Source organism: Tachyglossus aculeatus, chromosome 9 (genome assembly GCF_015852505.1).
Source record: "Tachyglossus aculeatus isolate mTacAcu1 chromosome 9, mTacAcu1.pri, whole genome shotgun sequence".
Lineage (NCBI taxonomy): Eukaryota > Metazoa > Chordata > Mammalia > Monotremata > Tachyglossidae > Tachyglossus > Tachyglossus aculeatus.
The window spans coordinates 21,816,982-21,835,940 of NC_052074.1; the positions used below are offsets into that span (position 1 = coordinate 21,816,982).

At 46.3% G+C, this 18,959-nt stretch overlaps 1 protein-coding gene and 1 long non-coding RNA gene across 4 annotated transcripts in view; one reads left to right on the plus strand and one right to left on the minus strand.

Annotated features, from left to right (window-relative positions):
- SCARA5 (scavenger receptor class A member 5) overlaps nt 1-18,959 on the minus strand; it is a 74,532-nt gene that overhangs the window by 51,038 nt on the left and 4,535 nt on the right. For all 3 annotated transcript variants that reach the window (XR_005452294.1, XM_038751377.1, XM_038751376.1), the window contains exons 3-4: nt 17,601-17,749; nt 3,973-4,101 (exon numbers count right to left, since the gene is read on the minus strand). Coding sequence is in view for 2 of the 3 variants with exons in the window: in XM_038751377.1 (XP_038607305.1) it covers nt 3,973-4,101; nt 17,601-17,712 (241 nt within the window). In the remaining variant the exon portion in view is untranslated. The remainder of the gene's footprint in view (nt 1-3,972; nt 4,102-17,600; nt 17,750-18,959) is intronic.
- Nucleotides 14,200-18,959, plus strand: part of LOC119932282 — a 70,576-nt gene continuing 65,816 nt past the window's right edge. Inside the window, exon 1 of the long non-coding RNA XR_005452298.1 lies at nt 14,200-14,382. This is a non-coding gene — a long non-coding RNA (uncharacterized LOC119932282). The remainder of the gene's footprint in view (nt 14,383-18,959) is intronic.

Here is an 18,959-nt window from a genome sequence, read left to right on the forward strand (position 1 = left end):
GAGGTCTCCGGTTAGGATGCTTTGCCCTGCACTGCTGGGGGGGCAGGCATGACCTTCGAAGTTCAAATGTGTATAGAGAGAAAGATTATGGGCCATTGAGATAGTGCCACTGAAAGAAGTTAAACCTGGAGGTCCAAAGAAACTCCTGAGCATGAGAGTTGGCACAATCAATCAGTGTATCTATTGAGTGCTAACTATGTGCAGAGTACTGCACTAAGTGCTTGGGAGGGTACAATACAACTGAGTTTGCACACATACTCCCTGCCCATGATAAGTTTACCAGTCTAGAGGGGGAGAAGTACAGTTACCCTGGCAGACCTCAAGTCTTACTGGCCTATTAGAAGCAACTGGTGGCTTTTCTGTACAGTTGTTTTGGTGCAGTGTGGAGCCTGTCTGAAGTATGACAATCCTGGGCTTGTCTGGAGACCCATGAAGACCCAGAATCAGGTGTCCAGGCGACTAAGACACTCACCAACATTTTCGGGAGGAGCTTGGATGGACAGGAATCCCGGTACCAAGGCTGAACAAGGTTTACTGATAGCTTTGTCAGCCATCTTAGCAAAGAGAGCCAACTTTCCCCCCTTCCCTGGGAGGAGTGTTCACTGGCCAGCTGGATGTAATCAGATAAGGGAGGAGAACACCCAAGGGAGAGCAGTTGTACGGGAAGGGAATAAGGGGGTCAGTCCAAGTGTCCCTCTTTCTGCATTCAAATGAGCACCACTGCCCAGGGCTCCAGACTGTCAGGTCCCACCCGCCCCAGGGGGCCATAGGCAGAGGGAGGAGTAGGGTTGCCTGCTAGCCCTGCCTGACCTCAGAAGCTCTATTCTCTAGCCATCAGCTGGGAGAGCTGTTTGTTCCTGGCCTGTTTCCTGGCATGGCGAGGCAGGGATAATCTGCCAGGGGAACTGAGTCAGCTGGGGCTGCCTGGAGGTTGATAGGGAAGTGACAATATGATTGAAGGCTTCGGTTTGAAGTGCCCGCTCTCTGGGCTTGTCAATGAGTGACTGAAACTAATCAATCAGTTAATCGTATTTATTGAGCGCTTACTGTGTGCAGAGCACTGTACTAAGCACTTGGGAGAGTATAATATAAATGAGTTGGTAGATACGTTCCCTGCCCACAACAAGCATACATTCTAGAGGGCATCCATCCCAAATTCTTCAACGATAGCTCTGATGAAGGGAAAGTAAAGGAAGTTATGGAAAGGTCAGGCCCAGGTCCCCCATCCACATGCCAAACCCAAACAGGTAAATATATACATCATCATCAATCGTATTTATTGAGCGCTTACTGTGTGCAGAGCACTGTACTAAGCGCTTGGGAAGTACAAATTGGCAACATATAGAGACAGTCCCTACCCAACAGTGGGCTCACAGTCTACAGGAACATGTCGGCTAATTCTGTTGTACTGTAGTCTCCCAAGTGCTTAGTACAGCACTCTGCACATAGTAAACGTGCAGTAAATACCACTGATTGACTGATGGATTGAACAAAGGATCCTTAAATGAGTCTTGTTTGTTTGTTATGGTATTTGTTAAGCACTTACTCTGTGTCAACCCAGTGGGCCAGAAACCATTTCTGAACTAGCATCCTTCCACCTTTCCCCTGATCTCAACACAGCGCTCGATAAATATTGGCTTTCAGTAAATATTGATAATAGGAGCTCAATAAATATTAGCCTTTGGTAAATAACGATAATAGGCACTCAAATATTGATGAATGAATAAATGATCAGGCCTCTCATATTTTCAATCAACCATGAAAGAAGTCACAGTGCATCTGAAGTGATGCTTCCTGATGGACATCCTCTTTCTTATTCCTGGTGATTCTCACGTTTTTTCTCCACTATTGAGGCCTATTACTCTTCTAATTCTAATTTGAACAGTTTTTTTATGTTTGTCTTGCACTTGGATTGTGAGGGAAAGAGACTCGAAGTCAGAAACTGAACTGGGACTTACATGTTTCTTGAAGGTGCTCAGTGCTTTCTGCTCAGTTGTTTAGCGTGGGAGCTTAAGCAACATTGTGATAGATGATGGTGGTGAAAAAGGTGGACAAACACATCTTTTCCCCCATTACTTCACCTCTTTGACATGCCCACTGAACATCGGCATACCGTGAACAGGTCTCCAGAAAGGGGAATTAGTTCTGCAGTGTAGCTTCCATGTTGTCTTGAGTAACTTTCAAATGTTTTGGCGATTTGTTTTGGATATGGCAGCCAAGCCTATAAAAAGCAGAACCTCTGTTTGGAACTGGGCAGTTCTATGACTTGTTTAAATCATCCTCCACCCAGCGTGGCTTGACTCCACATCTATATCCCTGGACACCATCCCTTGGAATGAGGGATTGAGTCATGAGGCTGGGCCTCTATTAACATTGGACCCACACCAGGTTGATGGGTGGTGGCATAAACACAACATCATGGAGCACGAAGTGTTTTACGATGTGTATGCGTGTGCGTGTGTGTGTGTGTAACCTCAGCGGTGGCACAGCATCCAGGTGAGGAGATCCTACTTCCTTCCTGCTGTCTGTCTCCCCGTCTAGACTGTAAGCTCACTGTGGGAAGGGAATGTGTCTACCAACTCTGTTGTATTGTACTCTCCCCAGCACTAAGTAGGCAATGAATAAATACCATTGACTGATTGATTACCACCCCCAGCACTTGGGCAGGAAATGTGTCGTGCCATTTTTCTGTACTTGCCAAGTGCCTAATACAGTACACTGCACAAAGTGGACACAATAAATACTACTACTTAGGGACAGGAAGGACTAGACCTAATGAATTTTATGAATCTTATTCACCATTTCAGGCACAATCTGCTCTGTCTCTTTTTTTTGCCTGCCTGCCCTCCTGCCTACTTGTTGCAAATGCCATAGTAGTAGTAACATAGTAGTAATTATTGAGCACAACACACTGAACTTGGGAAAATACAATATATGCAAAAGATTCATGCCCTGCCCAGAAGGCACCTTACAAATGGTGAAGACACAGTCAAAACATTTAAAGTAGTGAAAAAAATAGGAAGAAGAATCAGATAAGGAGTGCCATGACTATACCAGGCATATTCACTTCCTCTCACAATGGAACTTGCTTTTTCTCCACACTAGAGATAACCAGTCCCCCAGGAAAGAGAACTGAGAGAACTGACAGACTGGAAAATAGGTCATTGGGCCAAGCACATCAAGACCAATTCCCTTCCACAGGTTCTGACCTCAGAACATGCGATTTGGACCAACGTATCTCAAGACCCACAAAGAGACACATTTATGTATTTGAGAAACATTCTGATTGCTGTCTGGGGCTCTGGATCATGTGACAGTCCACCCAGTGGTCCTGAGAATAACAGTGATGGTATTAAGATAACACTTACTATGTGCCAAGCAAGGGGGCAGATACAAGATAATTAGTCTGGACATAGTCCTTATCCCACGTGGGACTCACAGAACTAAGAAGGAGGGAGAACTTGTGTTTTATCCCATTTTACAGATGAGGAAACTGAGGCCCAGAGAGTGAAATGACTTGTCCAAAGTCATTCGGCACCTAATTGGTGGAACCTGGATTGAAACCCTCCTTCCTGACACCCAACTCTGGGCTCTTTCCATGGAGGAAGGATATGGAGAGAAGCATCCTCCTCTGGGCTGGGTCACCGTGGGAGGAGTACCTGGGCCCTCCAGTCAAGGGACAAAGAGTTCTGTCCTTCTGTCCTTGTTTTTGACAGGGGCGGACATTTAAGAGGAGGAAGACTGAGTTTCCCTTATTGGAGGATCAGCTCCTGGTAGGATAGATTCCCTCGCCTTGGAACCAAAAGAGTTACTGGGGAGATGTTCCAATCAGGAAGACAAAGGAATACCTTCTTTGGTGATACTCCTGGCTGGTGATGAACATTATCAGGTGCTAGCTGCTTCCCCACCCAGTCACCCCTCCAAAGGATTCTCAGAAACCTCAATCAGAATGGCTTGTTCTCCCCTTCTTACCGGCCAAGATGAAAACACCCACGAGAATCAGGAAGACAAGCAAGTACAGCCCAACCACAGCAAACTTCAGAGCTGCTAGGGAACCCATCTGGCCACAACGCCCCCCTGGCCGCCTCCGGTGTCCAGGACCTGGGGCAAGAGAAAGGATCGGGAGGAAAAAAAAGATTAGAAAGGGAGCGATTCTTTTCCTCCTATTTTTTTAAAAACAATGATATTTGTTAAGGACTCATTATGTGCCAGGAACTGCATTAAATGCTGGGGTAGATACAAGATAATCAGGTCCCACATGGAGCTCACAGTTTAAATAGGAGGGAGAACAGGTATGAAATCCCTATTTTGTGGATGAGGGAACTGAGGCACTGAGCAGTTAAGTGACTTGCCCAAAGTCACACAACAGGTATGTGGCAGAGCCGGGATTAGAACCCAGACCCATGTCCACTCGGTCATACTGCTTCACAATTCTTTTGTAGCGCTGGAGTTGAAATCAGTAGTCGCTTTTTTCCCCACAAGCATCTGGGCCAAGAGAGGCCAAGGCTCCAGGCATGCTGCAGGGGTCGGGGGTCAATGACACTGTGTCACTCATGAAAGCTAGAACCTGGAGGGAGGTTGGGGGACACTGATAGCTCTATGACAGGAGCTTGGATATTGGAGAGGGGTTAATCCTGCTCTCCCATTGGGAGTTTCCCTCTCCTTCACGAAGTGTTCTGGTTTTATGGGGGGGTGGGTGGAGAAACGTGAGGAAAGAGCCAAGAGGATGAAAACAAATCATAATTTGCACGCCGGCAAGCAACAAAGCCATTTCCCAATCTTCCATGGAAAGTGTGTTTTTTCTGGTCCCCTGGCACCCGCCAGAGACCTAGTCTCTGGCTAGCACATCGAGGCCTCACTCTTAGTGACTCCAGCCTGTTTGTGCAAACACTGGGGCCACTGGCAACTGTGAGCGAGGAGGCGGGTGCGTTGTGCTAGAGGCCTCCCACCCCTGCAGCCGCAACACGTACAAAAACGATCCTGGAAGTCTTCCCCTCAACGAACAGAGATGTGTCAAACAGACGAGCAGTTTAGAGAAAGAGGTGAGGAGCAGGGTGGAGCTGCAAGGGAAGGTGGGAGTTATCCAGCTTTTATGAATTTAGTAAATAGAGAATTGCCAGGAGAGGGGAAAACCAGCCCCAAGAAAGGTCAAGTTCCCCTTGGGGTGTTGGCCCAGGAACTAGCCCAGGATAGGGCGGTCTCCCAGTATGGTAATTACTGTTTATTAACCCTGCGGTGCGGTAGGTCCTAGCTTTAGCTGTCTCATCCCAAACTGGAGGGCCTAATCTTGTTCTCTGACACCCCACTACACCACTACTGCCTAGGCACACCATTCACCCGTTTGGTTGTTGCCTTCACTCCCTTTTGCCTTGCTGAAAGATGGGGCTAGAAAATCCCTCCCACCAGATGCAGCATGACACATCCCTCTCCCCACAGATCTCTCCTCTTCAGGAGACTGCTGAAGATTTGGTTTTGGAAAGTAAAAAATTGCCAAAGCAAGACTAGTGAAATGTTCATCTGGGATGATGACCTTAATTTTTATCTTGTCTCCAGTAAAAGCAAGTTGTATAAACTTTAAGAGCTGTCCAGGACTTAGAGATAACAGTACTGTACTGAAAGTTAGTGTTTTCTGTTTGCGTAAATGTGGCTGATGAAGTCAGTTCACTGCCAATAACTGTGTGCTTTGCGCACAATACGGACTTAATAAATATCATCGATTGAATTGACTGAATAGACAAACCCTGGCCATACTGTTGCATCAGTCACGTCCTATCTCTCCCCATTCCAGGCTGTATTTCATTCTGCTGCCCGGACTATTTTTCTACAAAACTGTTTGGTACACGGTCCTTTCGATGACCTGAGTGGCTTTTCATGCTTCTTCTCCCTCCCCCTGCTTTGCCCTGTGGTTTATTCTCCAAAATAATGATAATAATTATTATGGTATTCGTTAGAAACTCCTCACCCTGGGCTTCAAGGCTCTCCATCACCTCGCCCCCTCCTACCTCACCTCCCTTCTCTCCTTCTACTGCCCAGCCCGCACCCTCCGCTCCTCCACCACTAATCTCCTCACTGTACCTCGCTCTCGCCTGTCCCGCCATCGACCCCCGGCCCACGTCATCCCCCGGGCCTGGAATGCCCTCCCTCTGCCCATCCGCCAAGCTAGCTCTCTTCCTCCCTTCAAGGCCCTCCTGAGAGCTCACCTCCTCCAGGAGGCCTTCCCAGATTGAGCCCCTTCTTTCCTCTCCCCCTCGTCCCCCTCTCCATCCCCCCGCCTTACCGCCTTCCCCTCCCCACAGCACCTGTATATATGTATATATGGTTGTACATATTTATTACTCTGTTTATTTATTTATTTATTTATTTTACTTGTACATTTCTATCCTACTTATTTTATTTTGTTGGTATGTTTGGTTCTGTTCTCTGTCTCCCCCTTTTAGACTGTGAGCCCACTATCGGGTAGGGACTGTCTCTATGTGATGCCAATTTGTACTTCCCAAGCGCTTAGTACAGTGCTCTGCACATAGTAAGCGCTCAATAAATACGATTGATTGATTGATTGATTATAGCGCTTACTATATGTGAGGCACTGTACTAAGTGCTGGAGTGGATATAAGCAGATAGGATTGGTCCCACATGGGACTCAAAGTTCTCACTCCCCATTTTGCGGATGAGGCCCAGGGAAGTAACTGAGGCCTAGTAGAAACAGCACGGGCTTGGGAGTCAGAAGAACCTGGGTTCTAATCTCGCCTCTGTCATTTGTCTGCTATGTGATTTTGGGCAAATCACTTCACTTCTCTGGGCCTCAGTTACCTCATCTGTAAATGGAGATTAAGACGGTGAGACCCATGTGGGATAGGGACTGTGTCCAACCTGATTAGCTTATATCTACCCCAGCACTTGACATACATTAAGCACTTAAAGACCATCATTATCATTATTATTATTACTGAAAAGGGTGGCAGGCAGTCCCCTGTCCCCAAGTGAGAGTGACGCCCTGATGATTGGACGTGCTGTGTATTCTCTCCCAGCATTTAGTACAGTGCTCAACACATGGCAAATGCTTAAACATTATCGCTACTACTACAAACATTGCTCAACAAATACGATTGAATGAATGAATTGCCCCCTCTAAAACCGCGTAAACGGCGAACACCCCTTTGTGCTCACTATCAGCTCCATGGCCTCTCCCAATGGTGGAATACACAAGATTGCGCCCGGGGACAGAGAGCTAAGGGCCCCGCGGTGAGAAACACCGGTGATTAGTACTTATCTGTGTTAATCACTAAGTCCCTCAGGGGGACTAGGTGAAGCGAATGGTTTTTTGAAGATGCTCTTCCCTTATGATGTTCCGTCCCCTTCTATTTAAAAAGCAACGTCCCCTTTTTAAAATGCAGGCCTGCCGCCACGGGTTGCTATGATTTAGCCACGTTAAGAACTCCCATTTTCGCAATGCCCCAATTAGCGGCAATCTTATTTTTCATTTTGGGTGGGCGAAGAAATCTGCGGAACCCCTGCGAAATGTCCAGTCCTGCCATTCACACACATAATAATAATAATGGCATTTGTTAAACGCTTACTATGTGCCAAGCACTGTTCTAAGCGCTGGGGTAGATACAAGGTAATCAGGTTGCCCCACAGGGGGCTCACAATCTTAATCCCCATTTCACAGATGAGGTAACTGAGGCACAGAGAAGTTAAGTGATTTACCCAAAGTCACATAGCTGATAAATTGCGGAGCCCATAACCTCTGGCTCCAAAACCCGTGCTCTTACCACTAAGCCACGCTGAAGATTACTCAACCCTGAGATATTTACCCGAAGAACCGTCCTCAATGTAACCTCGGCCAAAGGTATATCAAGAAAATAATAATAATGGTGTATCGAGCTCTTACTGTGGGCCAGGCACTGTACTAAGCGCTGGGATAGATACAAGATAATCAGGTTGGATACAGTCCAAGTTCCACGTGGGGCTCAATCTTAATCTCCATTTTTAGATGAGGTAACAGAAACGGAGAAATTAGGTGGCTTGCCCAAGGTCATACAGCAGACAAGTGGCAGAATCGGGATTAGAACCCAGACTAATGCTCTAGCTGCAAGGCCACGTTGCTTCTCAACTGTCCCTAAATTTTGTTCCCGCAGGCCATGACTACTAGCAGGGAAACAGCGTGGTTTAGTGGAAAGAGCTCGGGTTTGGGAGTCAGAAATCGTGGGTTCTAATCCCGACTCCGCCACATCAGCTGTGTGACTTCGGGCAAGTCATTTAACTTTCTGTGCCTCGGTTCCCTCATCTGTAAAATGGAAATTAATAATAATAATTATTATTGTATTTGTTACACTGTTCTAAGCGCTGGATTATAATGATGGTATTTGTTAAACGCATACTATGGGCCAAGCACTGTTCTAATTACTGGGGTAGATGCACGGTAATAAGGTTGTCCCACGTGGGGCTCACAGTCTTAATACCCCTTCTACAGGTGAGGTAACTGAGGTACGGAGAAGTTAAATGACGTGCCCAAAGTCACACAGCTGCCGAGTGGCAGAGTGGGGTTTAGAAGCCCGTGCTTTTTCCAGTAAGCCACACTGCTCCTCCGTGAACCCCACGTGGGACAACCTGATAACTTTGTATCTACCCCAGCGCTTAGAACAGTGATGGGCGCATAGTAAGTACTTAAATACCATTAATAAATAATAATAATGATGACATTTATTAAGCGCTTACTATGTGCAAAGCACTGTTCTAAGCGCTGGGGAAGTTACAAGGTTGTCCCACGGGGGGCTCACAGTCTTAATCCCCATTGTACTTCCCAAGCGCTTAGTACAGTGATCTGCACACAGTAAACGCTCAATAAATACGATTGAATGAATGAATGAATTTTACAGATGAGGTAACAGGCACAGAGAAGTTAAGTGACTTGCCCAAAGTCACACAGCTGACAATTGGCGGAACTGGGATTTGAACCCATGACCTCTGACTCCAAAGCCCGTGCTCTTTCCTCTGAGCCACAATGCTCCTCTATATATTATTATATATTGTTATTATATAATATTATTATATATTGTTATTATATAACATTATTATATATTGTTATCATATAACATTATTATATATTGTTATCATATAACATTATTATATATTGTTATCATATAATATTATTATATATTGTTATCATATAATATTATTATATATTGTTATTATATAATATTATTGTATATTGTTATTATATAATATTATTGTATATTGTTATTATATAATATTATTATATATTGTTATTATATAATATTATTATATATTGTTATTATATAATATTATTATATATTGTTATTATATAATATTATTATATATTGTTATTATATAATATTATTATATAATGTTATTATATATTGTTATTATATAATATTATATATTGTTATATATAATCTCATTATTAGAAGCGCTTCGTACAGTGCTCTGCACACAGTAAGCGCTCAATAAAGACGATTGAATGAATGAATTCCTAACCCACTTCCTATAACAGGTGCAGGTGGAACAATTAAAGTGTTAGGGGCCCAGTATAAGGAGAGGGGCAGGAGAATATTGTTATCCCCGACACTTTGGCTCTACCTTGACCCGCCCCGGCTGAAAAAATCCCTGTCCTAGGGACTATTGGAATCTGGGCCGGGATTTGTGCCCAGTCGGCAGGAATTACTTGGTGGGGGCCCCACCTGCTGACGCCTGATTCACGTTTTCCACGTGCAGGAGCTGCTTCGGTTTCCTTATCTTTGTGCTGAAGAAGACGTGAGAGGTGGTGAGTATTTCCGTGTTATATTAATAATAACAGTGGTATTTGTGAAACGCTTGCTATGTGCCAAACACTGTTCGAAGCGCTGGGGTAGATACAGGGTAATCAAGTTGTCCCACGTGGGGCTCACACTTTTAATCGCCATTTTACAGATGAGGTAACTGAGGCATAGAAAAGTAAAGTGACTTGTCCAAGGTTATACAGCAGAGAAGTGGCGGAGCGGAATTAGAACCCAGGTCCTCTGACTCCCAAACCCATGCTCTTTCCACTGCTTCTCTGTTGTTAGTAGTCAACTAATGTATGTTTGTGTGCTCCCCGGTTCGTCGCCCCATCCCCCCCGCGTTACTTCCTTCCCCTCCCCACAGCACCTGTATATATGTTTGTACATATTTATTACTCTATTTGTACATATTTATTCTATTTATTTTATTTTGTTAATATGTTTTGTTGTCTGTCCCCCCCTTCTAGACTGTGAGCCCGCTGTTGGGTAGGGACCGTCTCTATATGTTGCCAACTTGTTCTTCCCAAGCGCTTAGTACAGTGCTCTGCACACAGTAAGCGCTCAATAAATACTATTGAATGAATGAATGTGGGAGGGAGGGCAAGCCTTGGTATTTCTGATAGATTAGGTGTAAAGGCCAAGCCACGGAGGTGACTCCTATAACAAAAACTTCAAAGTTCGAATAGGGAAAGGTTTCTCCTCGCTTTGTGAATGCTAGAGGGTAATTAGAGAAGCAGCTTGGCTCAGTGGAAAGATCACGGGCTTTGGAGTCGGAGGTCATGGGTTCAAATCCCGGCTCTGCCAATTGTCAGCTGTGTGACTTTGGGCAAGTCACTTAACTGCTCTGTGCCTCAGTTACCTCATCTGTAAAATGGGGATGAAGACTGTGAGCCCCCCGTGGGACAACCTGATCACCTTGTAACCTCCCCAGCGCTTAGAACAGTGCTTTGCACATAGTAATCACTTAATAAATGTCATCATTATTATTGGCCTGGAATGCCCTCAGGTCTGCCAAACTAGCACACTTTCCCCCTTCAAAGCCCTATTGAAGGCTCACCTCCTCCAGGAGGCCTTCCCAGACTAAGCCCCCCTTTTCCTCTGCTCCCTTTGCTCTACCCCCTCCCACCCCACAGCACTTGTGTATAGATGTACATATTTATAATTCTATTTATTTTTATTAATGTGTATCTATAATTCTGTTTATAATGATGCTACTGATACCTGTTTCGTTATTTTGATGCCTGTTTCCCCCCTTAGACTGTGAGCGTGCTGTGAGCAGGGATTGTCTCTGTTGCTGAACTGTACTTCCCAAGTGCTTAGTACAATGCTGTGCACACAGTAAGCGCTCAATAAATACGATGAATGAATGATTAGATAAACTAAATTCGTGGTGGGCAGGGATTATACTCTCCCAAGTGCTCAGTATAGTACTCTGCACGCAGTAAGCGCCCAGTAAATACAATTGACTAATTGAGAAACCCCTCCCTGTTGGATTAAAGGCACTCAGTCAGTTTTCTCCCCTTTAATTACTCTTGCTTCTCTTCCATTCCAGCCCAGACACTTTGCTCTACTAATTCCAACCTATTTTCACCATTCCTCACTCATCCCACCCTTTGTCGGCCCCCCCCCCCCTCCCCAGCCCCCGTGCCGGAATTCCCTCCCTCTTCATATCTGCATTATCCCCATCATATCTCCTTCAGGAAGCCTTCCTTCATTCATTCATTCAATCGTATTTATTAAGTGCTTACCGTGTGCAGAGCACTGTATTAAACGTTTGGGAAAGTACACTACAATAATAAACAGTGACATTCCCTGCCCCCAGTGAGCTCACAGTGTAGCAGGTATGGGGAAACAGACATCAGTACAAATAAATAAAATTACAAAAGTGCTGTGGGGCTGGATTGCGGGGGGAGAGCAAAGGGAGCAATTCAGGGCAACGCAGAAGGGAGTGGAAGATGAGGAAAAATTGGGCTTCGTCTGGGAAGGCCTCTTGGGGGAGATGTGCCTTCCTAATTAATCAATCCCCCCCAACCCTATTTTCCCTCTCACTCATGCACTTAGTCCTATCCCTTATATTGTTATATTATACTCTCCCAAGCACTTAGTGCAGTGCTTTGCATACAGTAAGCGCTTAATAGATATGATTGAATGAATTCCTTAAGTACTCAACCCACTTATGTATATATCCGTATACTGGATTGCTTCCTTTCCCTGTAATTTATTGTAATGTTTGTCTTTCCCACTAGTATGTAAATTCCTTGACAGTAGGGATCATGTCTGTCAGCTGTACTGTACTCTTCCAAGCGCTCAGTACAGTGCTGTGAGCTCACTGTGGGCAAGAAAGCTGTCTACCGACTCTGTTTTATTGTACTCTCCCAAGAGCTGTACACTCATTATGGGCAGAGGACGCTAATTCTGTTGCACTGTACTTTACCAAGAGCTTAGTACATGCTGCTTTCCATTTCAGGAAGCTGCATGGCCTAGTGACAAGAGCACAGGCCTGAGACACCTTGCTAGACTTCCTTGTGCATCTGGCCTCAAGTTAGGTCCCTAATAATAATAATAATGGCATTTGTTAAGTGCTTACTATATGTTCTAAGCACTGGGGTAGACACAAGGTAATCAGGTTGTCCTATGTGGGGCTCACAGTCTTAATCCCCATTTTAAAGATAAGGTAAGTGAGGCACAGAGAAGTTAAGTGACTTGCCCAAAGTCGCACAGCTAATAAATAGCAGAGCCGGGATTAGAATCTATGAGCTTTGAATCCCAAGCCCGTGGTCTTTCCACTGAGCCACGTGGCTTCTTCAAAGAAATCCACTTGGTCAGCTGCATGGCACAAGAAGGGGAAAAGCAGCCATTAAACTGTTTACCGGATTTCTTTCTGGGCTCACTAAACCAGCGGGATGTAGGTGAATGCACCCTTAGGGGGTCAGAGCTATATGGTCACTGAGAGTAGAGGTCAGCGGTCAGAGCCCTGGATGGATTTGGGATTAATCAATCAATCAGTCGTATTTATTGAGTGCTTACTGTGTGCAGAGCACTGTACTAAGCGCTTGGGAAGTACAAGTTGGCAACATATAGAGACAGTCCCTACCCAACAGTGGGCTTACCAAGCTACTGCCAGGTCATCATCAATCATCAATCGTATTTATTGAGCGCTTACTATGTGCAGAGCACTGTAGGTCCCGGCTCCTCCCCTACTTCCTGCAGTGAGCTGTGGACCTGAAAGGGTTAAAGCCGAGCCCACTCTTCCTGCTCATGGAGATTCCTGGCATTTTGTGTGTCCCCAGGCAGTCAACCCCAGAGAACAGACAGTTTCAGCCTCCTGTGGGCCCACGAGCAGCAATCCTGCTGGTTTGGTGGATTGGATGGATGATGAAGGAGCCCAGCCCCAACCAGGTGAGTCTTTCTAGAATCAGTGCTTTCTCTGACGAGAAAATTGTTTGGTACAGGGAGTGCAGCCCCCAAATTTGGGACCCCGTCTCCTCCCAGTCGGCCGGCCGGGGGTGTCTGCGTTCATGTGCAAGTCATTACAGCCACAAGGTTCCCATTTGCAGTCCTGAGCAGTGTGATGTCACGAGCTCAGGGGCTTGGGCTGGGGCTAGGGCAGTGGAGTCAGCACTACTGCAATATTTTTCTGACACCAACACTTCTCTCTGGCCCTTGAAGAGCATGGGGACAGGGAGTGGGGCTGGCCAGAGCGCCACCCACACCCGAGTCTGGTCCTTCTCCTGGCGCCAGACGGGAAGGGCTTGCAGCTGTGCAAGCAGGAAAACAACGGGGAGGGGGAGCCGTGGAGAAGAGGAGGGGAAGAGAGTGAGGAGGGGAAGAGAGTGAGGACCAGAGAGTCAGTCCTGTTGATGCCTTGGGTTGTTTTCAGTAGCAGCTTAAGGTGAGATGCTGATACCTCTCTGCAAAATGTGGAGGTTAGCACCTGTGGGGGCTCTGGGACCCTGTTGCTTAGAGGGGCTGAAATAAAAATAATAATAATTGGGGTATTTGTTATGCACTTATTGTGTGCCAAGTGCCGTACTAAGTGCTAGAGTAGATACAAGATCATCAGGGCCCAGGTGGAGCTCACAGGTCTAAGAAGGAAGAAGAACAGGCATTGAGTTCCCATTTTGCAGATGAGGGAACTGAGGCATAGAGAAGTTGCCCAGGGCCACCCACCCAATTGGCAGAGCAATGATTTGAACCCAGCTTCTCTGACTCCTAGGCCCTTGCTCTTTCGACCAGGCCACATTGCTTCTAATGATATCACTGGGGTCCATTACCATCACTAATTCCTTACTGCTTAGTCCGTTCACCCAGTCTCTCTGATTTCCCTCTCCAGAGACTATTCTCCCTGTATCAGTTGATGTAAAACTCCAGCCCCTGCTTTTCTTTCTGCAGGTCTCATATTCCTGCTTGGACAGAAACTTCCCAGGTGTTCCTACCATCCCCTGGGCCCTGGTTCCTGAAACCCATTGATGGCCCCAGGAATTGAGCTTCGCTGGAGCCCAACCAAGAGTTTCCCCAAGCACCTTGCTCAATTTGGCCTCCGTCCTCTCCGTGCCTCCTCATCCGCGAGCCATCTCCTTCCCCAGATTCTGCAACGCAAAAGGTAGGAATGGGAAGGGGGTTCTTCCCAGGAAAAGCTGGGTTGATTTAGTAGCCTCTCAAGGGTGGCTGAATGCTGGACTGGAAATGAGGAAGCTGAGGTTGTACTAGCTAAGCCCTGCAATGATGATGGTAATGATGGAGCCTCCCTTTGGAAATGACAGAGGAGCCTCGGTCCTGAGACTTCAGGTCCGAGAACCTGCAAGAAGGAATCGTTGATAGTAGTTGTCTTTTGCAGTGCGCCATTTGCCCTCTTTTCTCTGCCAGACGTGTTCCCCCCCACCCCGGCCCCTGGGGCCTTGAGTGCACATGCAAGTAGGGAAACAGAGATGAGGCATATTACCAACTACTTCCCAAGGTTTTTTATGAGCGGGATCCATTTTTCAACCACAGTGACCACAGCATAGTGCCAAAGCCGTGCAAGAGCCTTATACCCCAGTGCATGGTTGTCCTGGAAGCCACGGCGGGTTTTGCCCATATTCGGCAGCTGTTTATCAGGATTCCTGCTGGCCCTGTCCACCTTGAGGTGGCTCTTCAGTCAAAAACCTTGGCCACCTTAACCCAGGTCTCCTGATTTTTGCAGTGCTTTCTCTCTAGGGCCAACAGCACGGCTTTCTAGGATAGGCGTCTTAAGTTTCCCTTACACAAAAGATCTTTGGAGAATGATAAAAGGTGGCCTAACTCACCCAAGTAGACAATTTTTCTGTAAGGGTGACAATATGCTCATTTCAGACAAATCTCATAGTGATTAGTGTTCAGAGTGTTTAAATTGATTTAGCAAAGGAAGGGGTAATTCCTGCATGTACTTTAAAAATAACACTTTCATATAAATAGTAATGCACTAATGAGAAGACAGTGTATCAGCAATATACTGGAACAGACATTCCAAACTGTTGGGATTCTAGATGTCATATTAAATGAGGCTCTAATTTGAACATTCAACATGAGAAGCAGCATAGCCTAGTGGATAGAGCACCAGCCTGGGAGTCAGAAGGTCATGGGTTCTAATTACGGCTTCGCCATTTGTCTACTGTGTGACCTGCGGCAAGTCACTTAAGTTTTCTGGGCCTCAGTTCCCTCATCTGTAAAAATGCAGATTAAGACTGTGAGCCCTACGTGGGACAGGGACTTTGTCCAACCCGATCATCTTGTATCTATTCCAGCATTTAGAACAGTGCCCGGCACATAGTAAGCACTTAACAAATACCATAATTATTATTATCTGAGTTTTGGACAAAACCATTTCCGCATTTTTTACCATGAAAACTCTATGGATACACTACCAGAACGATTGCAGATGGAGGTGGAATTATTCTGGGAGAGATGTGTCCATGGTGTCGCTATGGGTCGGATATAACTCGACAGCATAAGACCAGACAAGACATGGCTAGGTGGTTTTTCTGTCCTATTTTTGCCAGCCACTGTAGAGTTAAAGATCCTTGGCAGTTTTATTCTTCCTGAACAAGGAGAGTTTCCCTAATTTGGACCCCAGGATCCCTTCTTGCTTCCCCATTTTACAGTCTAGTGCTTTGACTTCTCTGTCCTTCATCTCTTTTACGCCATAAGGTCATGGCCATCAATCAGAAAACTCCCTGGGAAAAAGGTGTGAGGTCATTTCCTAAGGTTTTACTGAACCACATTCCCAGTGCTTTTGCAACTGAGGTCCAGATCTGACTCTAGCTTGGGGCAGTAATATTCGTCAAATAACTCGGACACCCCCGGGGTGGTGGCCAGGATAGGGTGATTCTTTAAATCTCTTCTATTTGCTTCTCTTTTCCTGGCCTCAAGGTTTGCCTTCCTGCTGTTTGTTGTTATTTTTTATAATAATAATAATGATATTATTTTAGTGCCATACTAAGCAGGGGGGTAGATGCAACCAGATAACCTGATCCATATGAGGCTCACAGCCTAAAAGGGAGGGTGAACAGATATTTAATCCCCATTTTATAGATGAGGAAATAGAGGCCCAAGGTCACAAAACAGGCCAGTGGTGGTGCTGGGATTAGAACCCTGGTCCCCTGACTGGGCTTTTTCCACTTAAGCACACTGCTTCTGTAGACATTTTTTGAGCACCTGCTAAAAGTCCACGACCTTCTTGTTAACAAAAGCACCTGAAATTAGTTCCCCCATAAAATAACCCTTCCCTTTGAGAAATGCCATTCCTGGATCAGACCAATGGTTCATCCAGCCCATTCTGTGACAGTGGCAACAGAACGCTTGTATAACAAGTGACGGTGGCCCCCTTTGGCATCGATCCTATCAAATGAATGTAAGTACTCCTACTGTATGCAAGCTGGAGTCATCCAAATTCTTCCTGCTGGCAGAGTCTGCCCCCGGGTTGTGGGGGGCGATGTCAGGAGGCTGAGTGGAAGGAGTACATTTTCCTGAGGGACTTTCAGAAGGCGAAGTGACTCCCCAGTGGAGGAACCACTGGAAGGAAAGAGTGAGTGGGGAAGGACTCTCCCATGTGGTTTCAAGCCCAACTCCCTCATCTTGGAAAAGGAAACTGAAGCTCAGAGCGGGGATTGTAATCCTCCCTAGGGCCTTGCAGCTTTTCAGTGGCAGAGCCAGAATTAGGGTTCACAGCTCTGGAGCTCCCAGATCACGGCTGAACTCTCAGCTGCCACAGAGCTCCCAGCGTGGCTTCGTGAGATGCAGTGTGGCTTATAGAGCATGGGTCTGGAAGCCAGAAGGTCATGGGTTCTAATTCTGGCTCCACCACATGTCTGCTGTGTGACCTTGGACAAGTTACTTCTCTGGTCTCAGCAACCTCTTCTATAAAAAGGGGATTGAGTGTGAGCCCCATGTGGGACAGGGACTCTGTCCAACCTGATTAACTTGTATCTACCCCAGCACTTAGAACAGTGCTTGGCACACAGTGAGTGTTTAACTAGTACCATAATTAGAATAATATTTCCTGGCCCCACGGATCACCAGAAGCAGCGTGGCTCAGTGGAAAGACACCGGGCTTGGGAGTCAGAGGTCATGGGTTGGAATCCCGGCTCCACCACTTGTCAGCTGTGTGACTTTGGGCAAGTCACTTAACTTCTCTGTGCCTGTTACCTCATCTGTAAAATGGGGATTAAGACTGTGAGCCCCACGTGGGACAACCTGATCACCTTGTATCCCCCCAGCACTTAGAACAGTGCTTTGCAAATAACGCTTAAAAAATGCCATCATCATTATTACTATTATCACCCAAGTCTGAGACAAGGAACTCACCGTCCTCACAGAGGTTCAGCTTGGACAGGTTTCTTCCCTCAAAAGGCTCCTCGAAGATGGAGCCGTTCTCCCGGTCGCCGAATGTGTGCAGGTACATGGCTTTGTTCTCCATTGGCCCCGCTGTGGGACGAGGGAGCGGGAAGGAGTCTCTGTGAAAATACAAGTGGTAGGTGAGGAGACCTTGGAAAAGGAAACTGAGGCTCAGAGCGGGGGATTGTAACCCTCCCTAGGGCCTTGCGGCGATTGTGACGGAGCCAGAATTAGGGCTCACGGATTAATTCTGATCTCTCTGTGGGAGATGGGCTGGGGGGCTCATTGCATCCAGGGTTCAGGATCTGCTGGAAACTCGGGGCAGAACTCTTTTTGCCGGGGACTTCAGGGAGGACTTTATTGCTGAACTGTACTTTCCAAGCGCTTAATACAGTGCTCTGCACACAGTAAACGCTCTATAAATATGATGGAATGAATGAATGAATGACTGGCAAGGTTTGGGAACAGACACAGTGCAGGGTGGTGGTTTCAGGCCCAGGGCAGAGGTGACCGAAGGGAGTAAATATCTACCTCTCTACCAGGATCCTATTGCAGAAAGCTTGCCTTCTGTGCTGTGTCAGGAGATTAGTTCCCGCAAGAAGAGGGAAGAATCTTAATTGTCATCACTTCCCATCCAATGGCGATCCAACCCAGGGGAGCCCTTGTGGCTTGTTTAAAAAGCAATTAAAATCCAGAGAGGGATCTGGCATCTTCTGACTGGCTGAGTCAACATTTAATATCAGTTACTCTTCCTTGGAATGGTCTAATATCAAGCATTAAGTAGCGCTCTGGGAACAGAGCGCTCTCCAGCCTGGGATCCACATGGAATGTATTGTCTGTTCCTACAGCTTCAACTTCTCCTCCAATTTTTTACTTGACCTCTTCCAGTCTGGCTCCTGGCCAGGGCCGGGTTCTTCTACGTTTACTCTCAACCAGCCCTTCTGCTGTCACGGTTTCCTCCATCACCTGTTCATAAATGATTCCCAGATCTCTCCACGCCTGGCCATTTCCACATATCCAGGCCTGGGTTTCTCCCTGTATTTGGGACTGCTCTAATTGTCTTAGACTTCTGTAATTAAAGTCCTCTAGACTGTAAGCTTGTTGTGGTCAGGGAACCGGTCTAACAACTGTTATATTGTACTCTCTCAAGTGCTTAGTACAGTGCTGTGCACACAGTAAGCACTCAAATACAATTGATTGATTAGATACTTTGTGACCCTCTCAAACTTGGTCCTGTACAGAGTAAACTGTTTTCCCCCATGAGCTTTTTGCTGCCTAACCTCTCTGGCCCTGAAGGTCACACAACCTACCCTTTAAATACCAACCTCA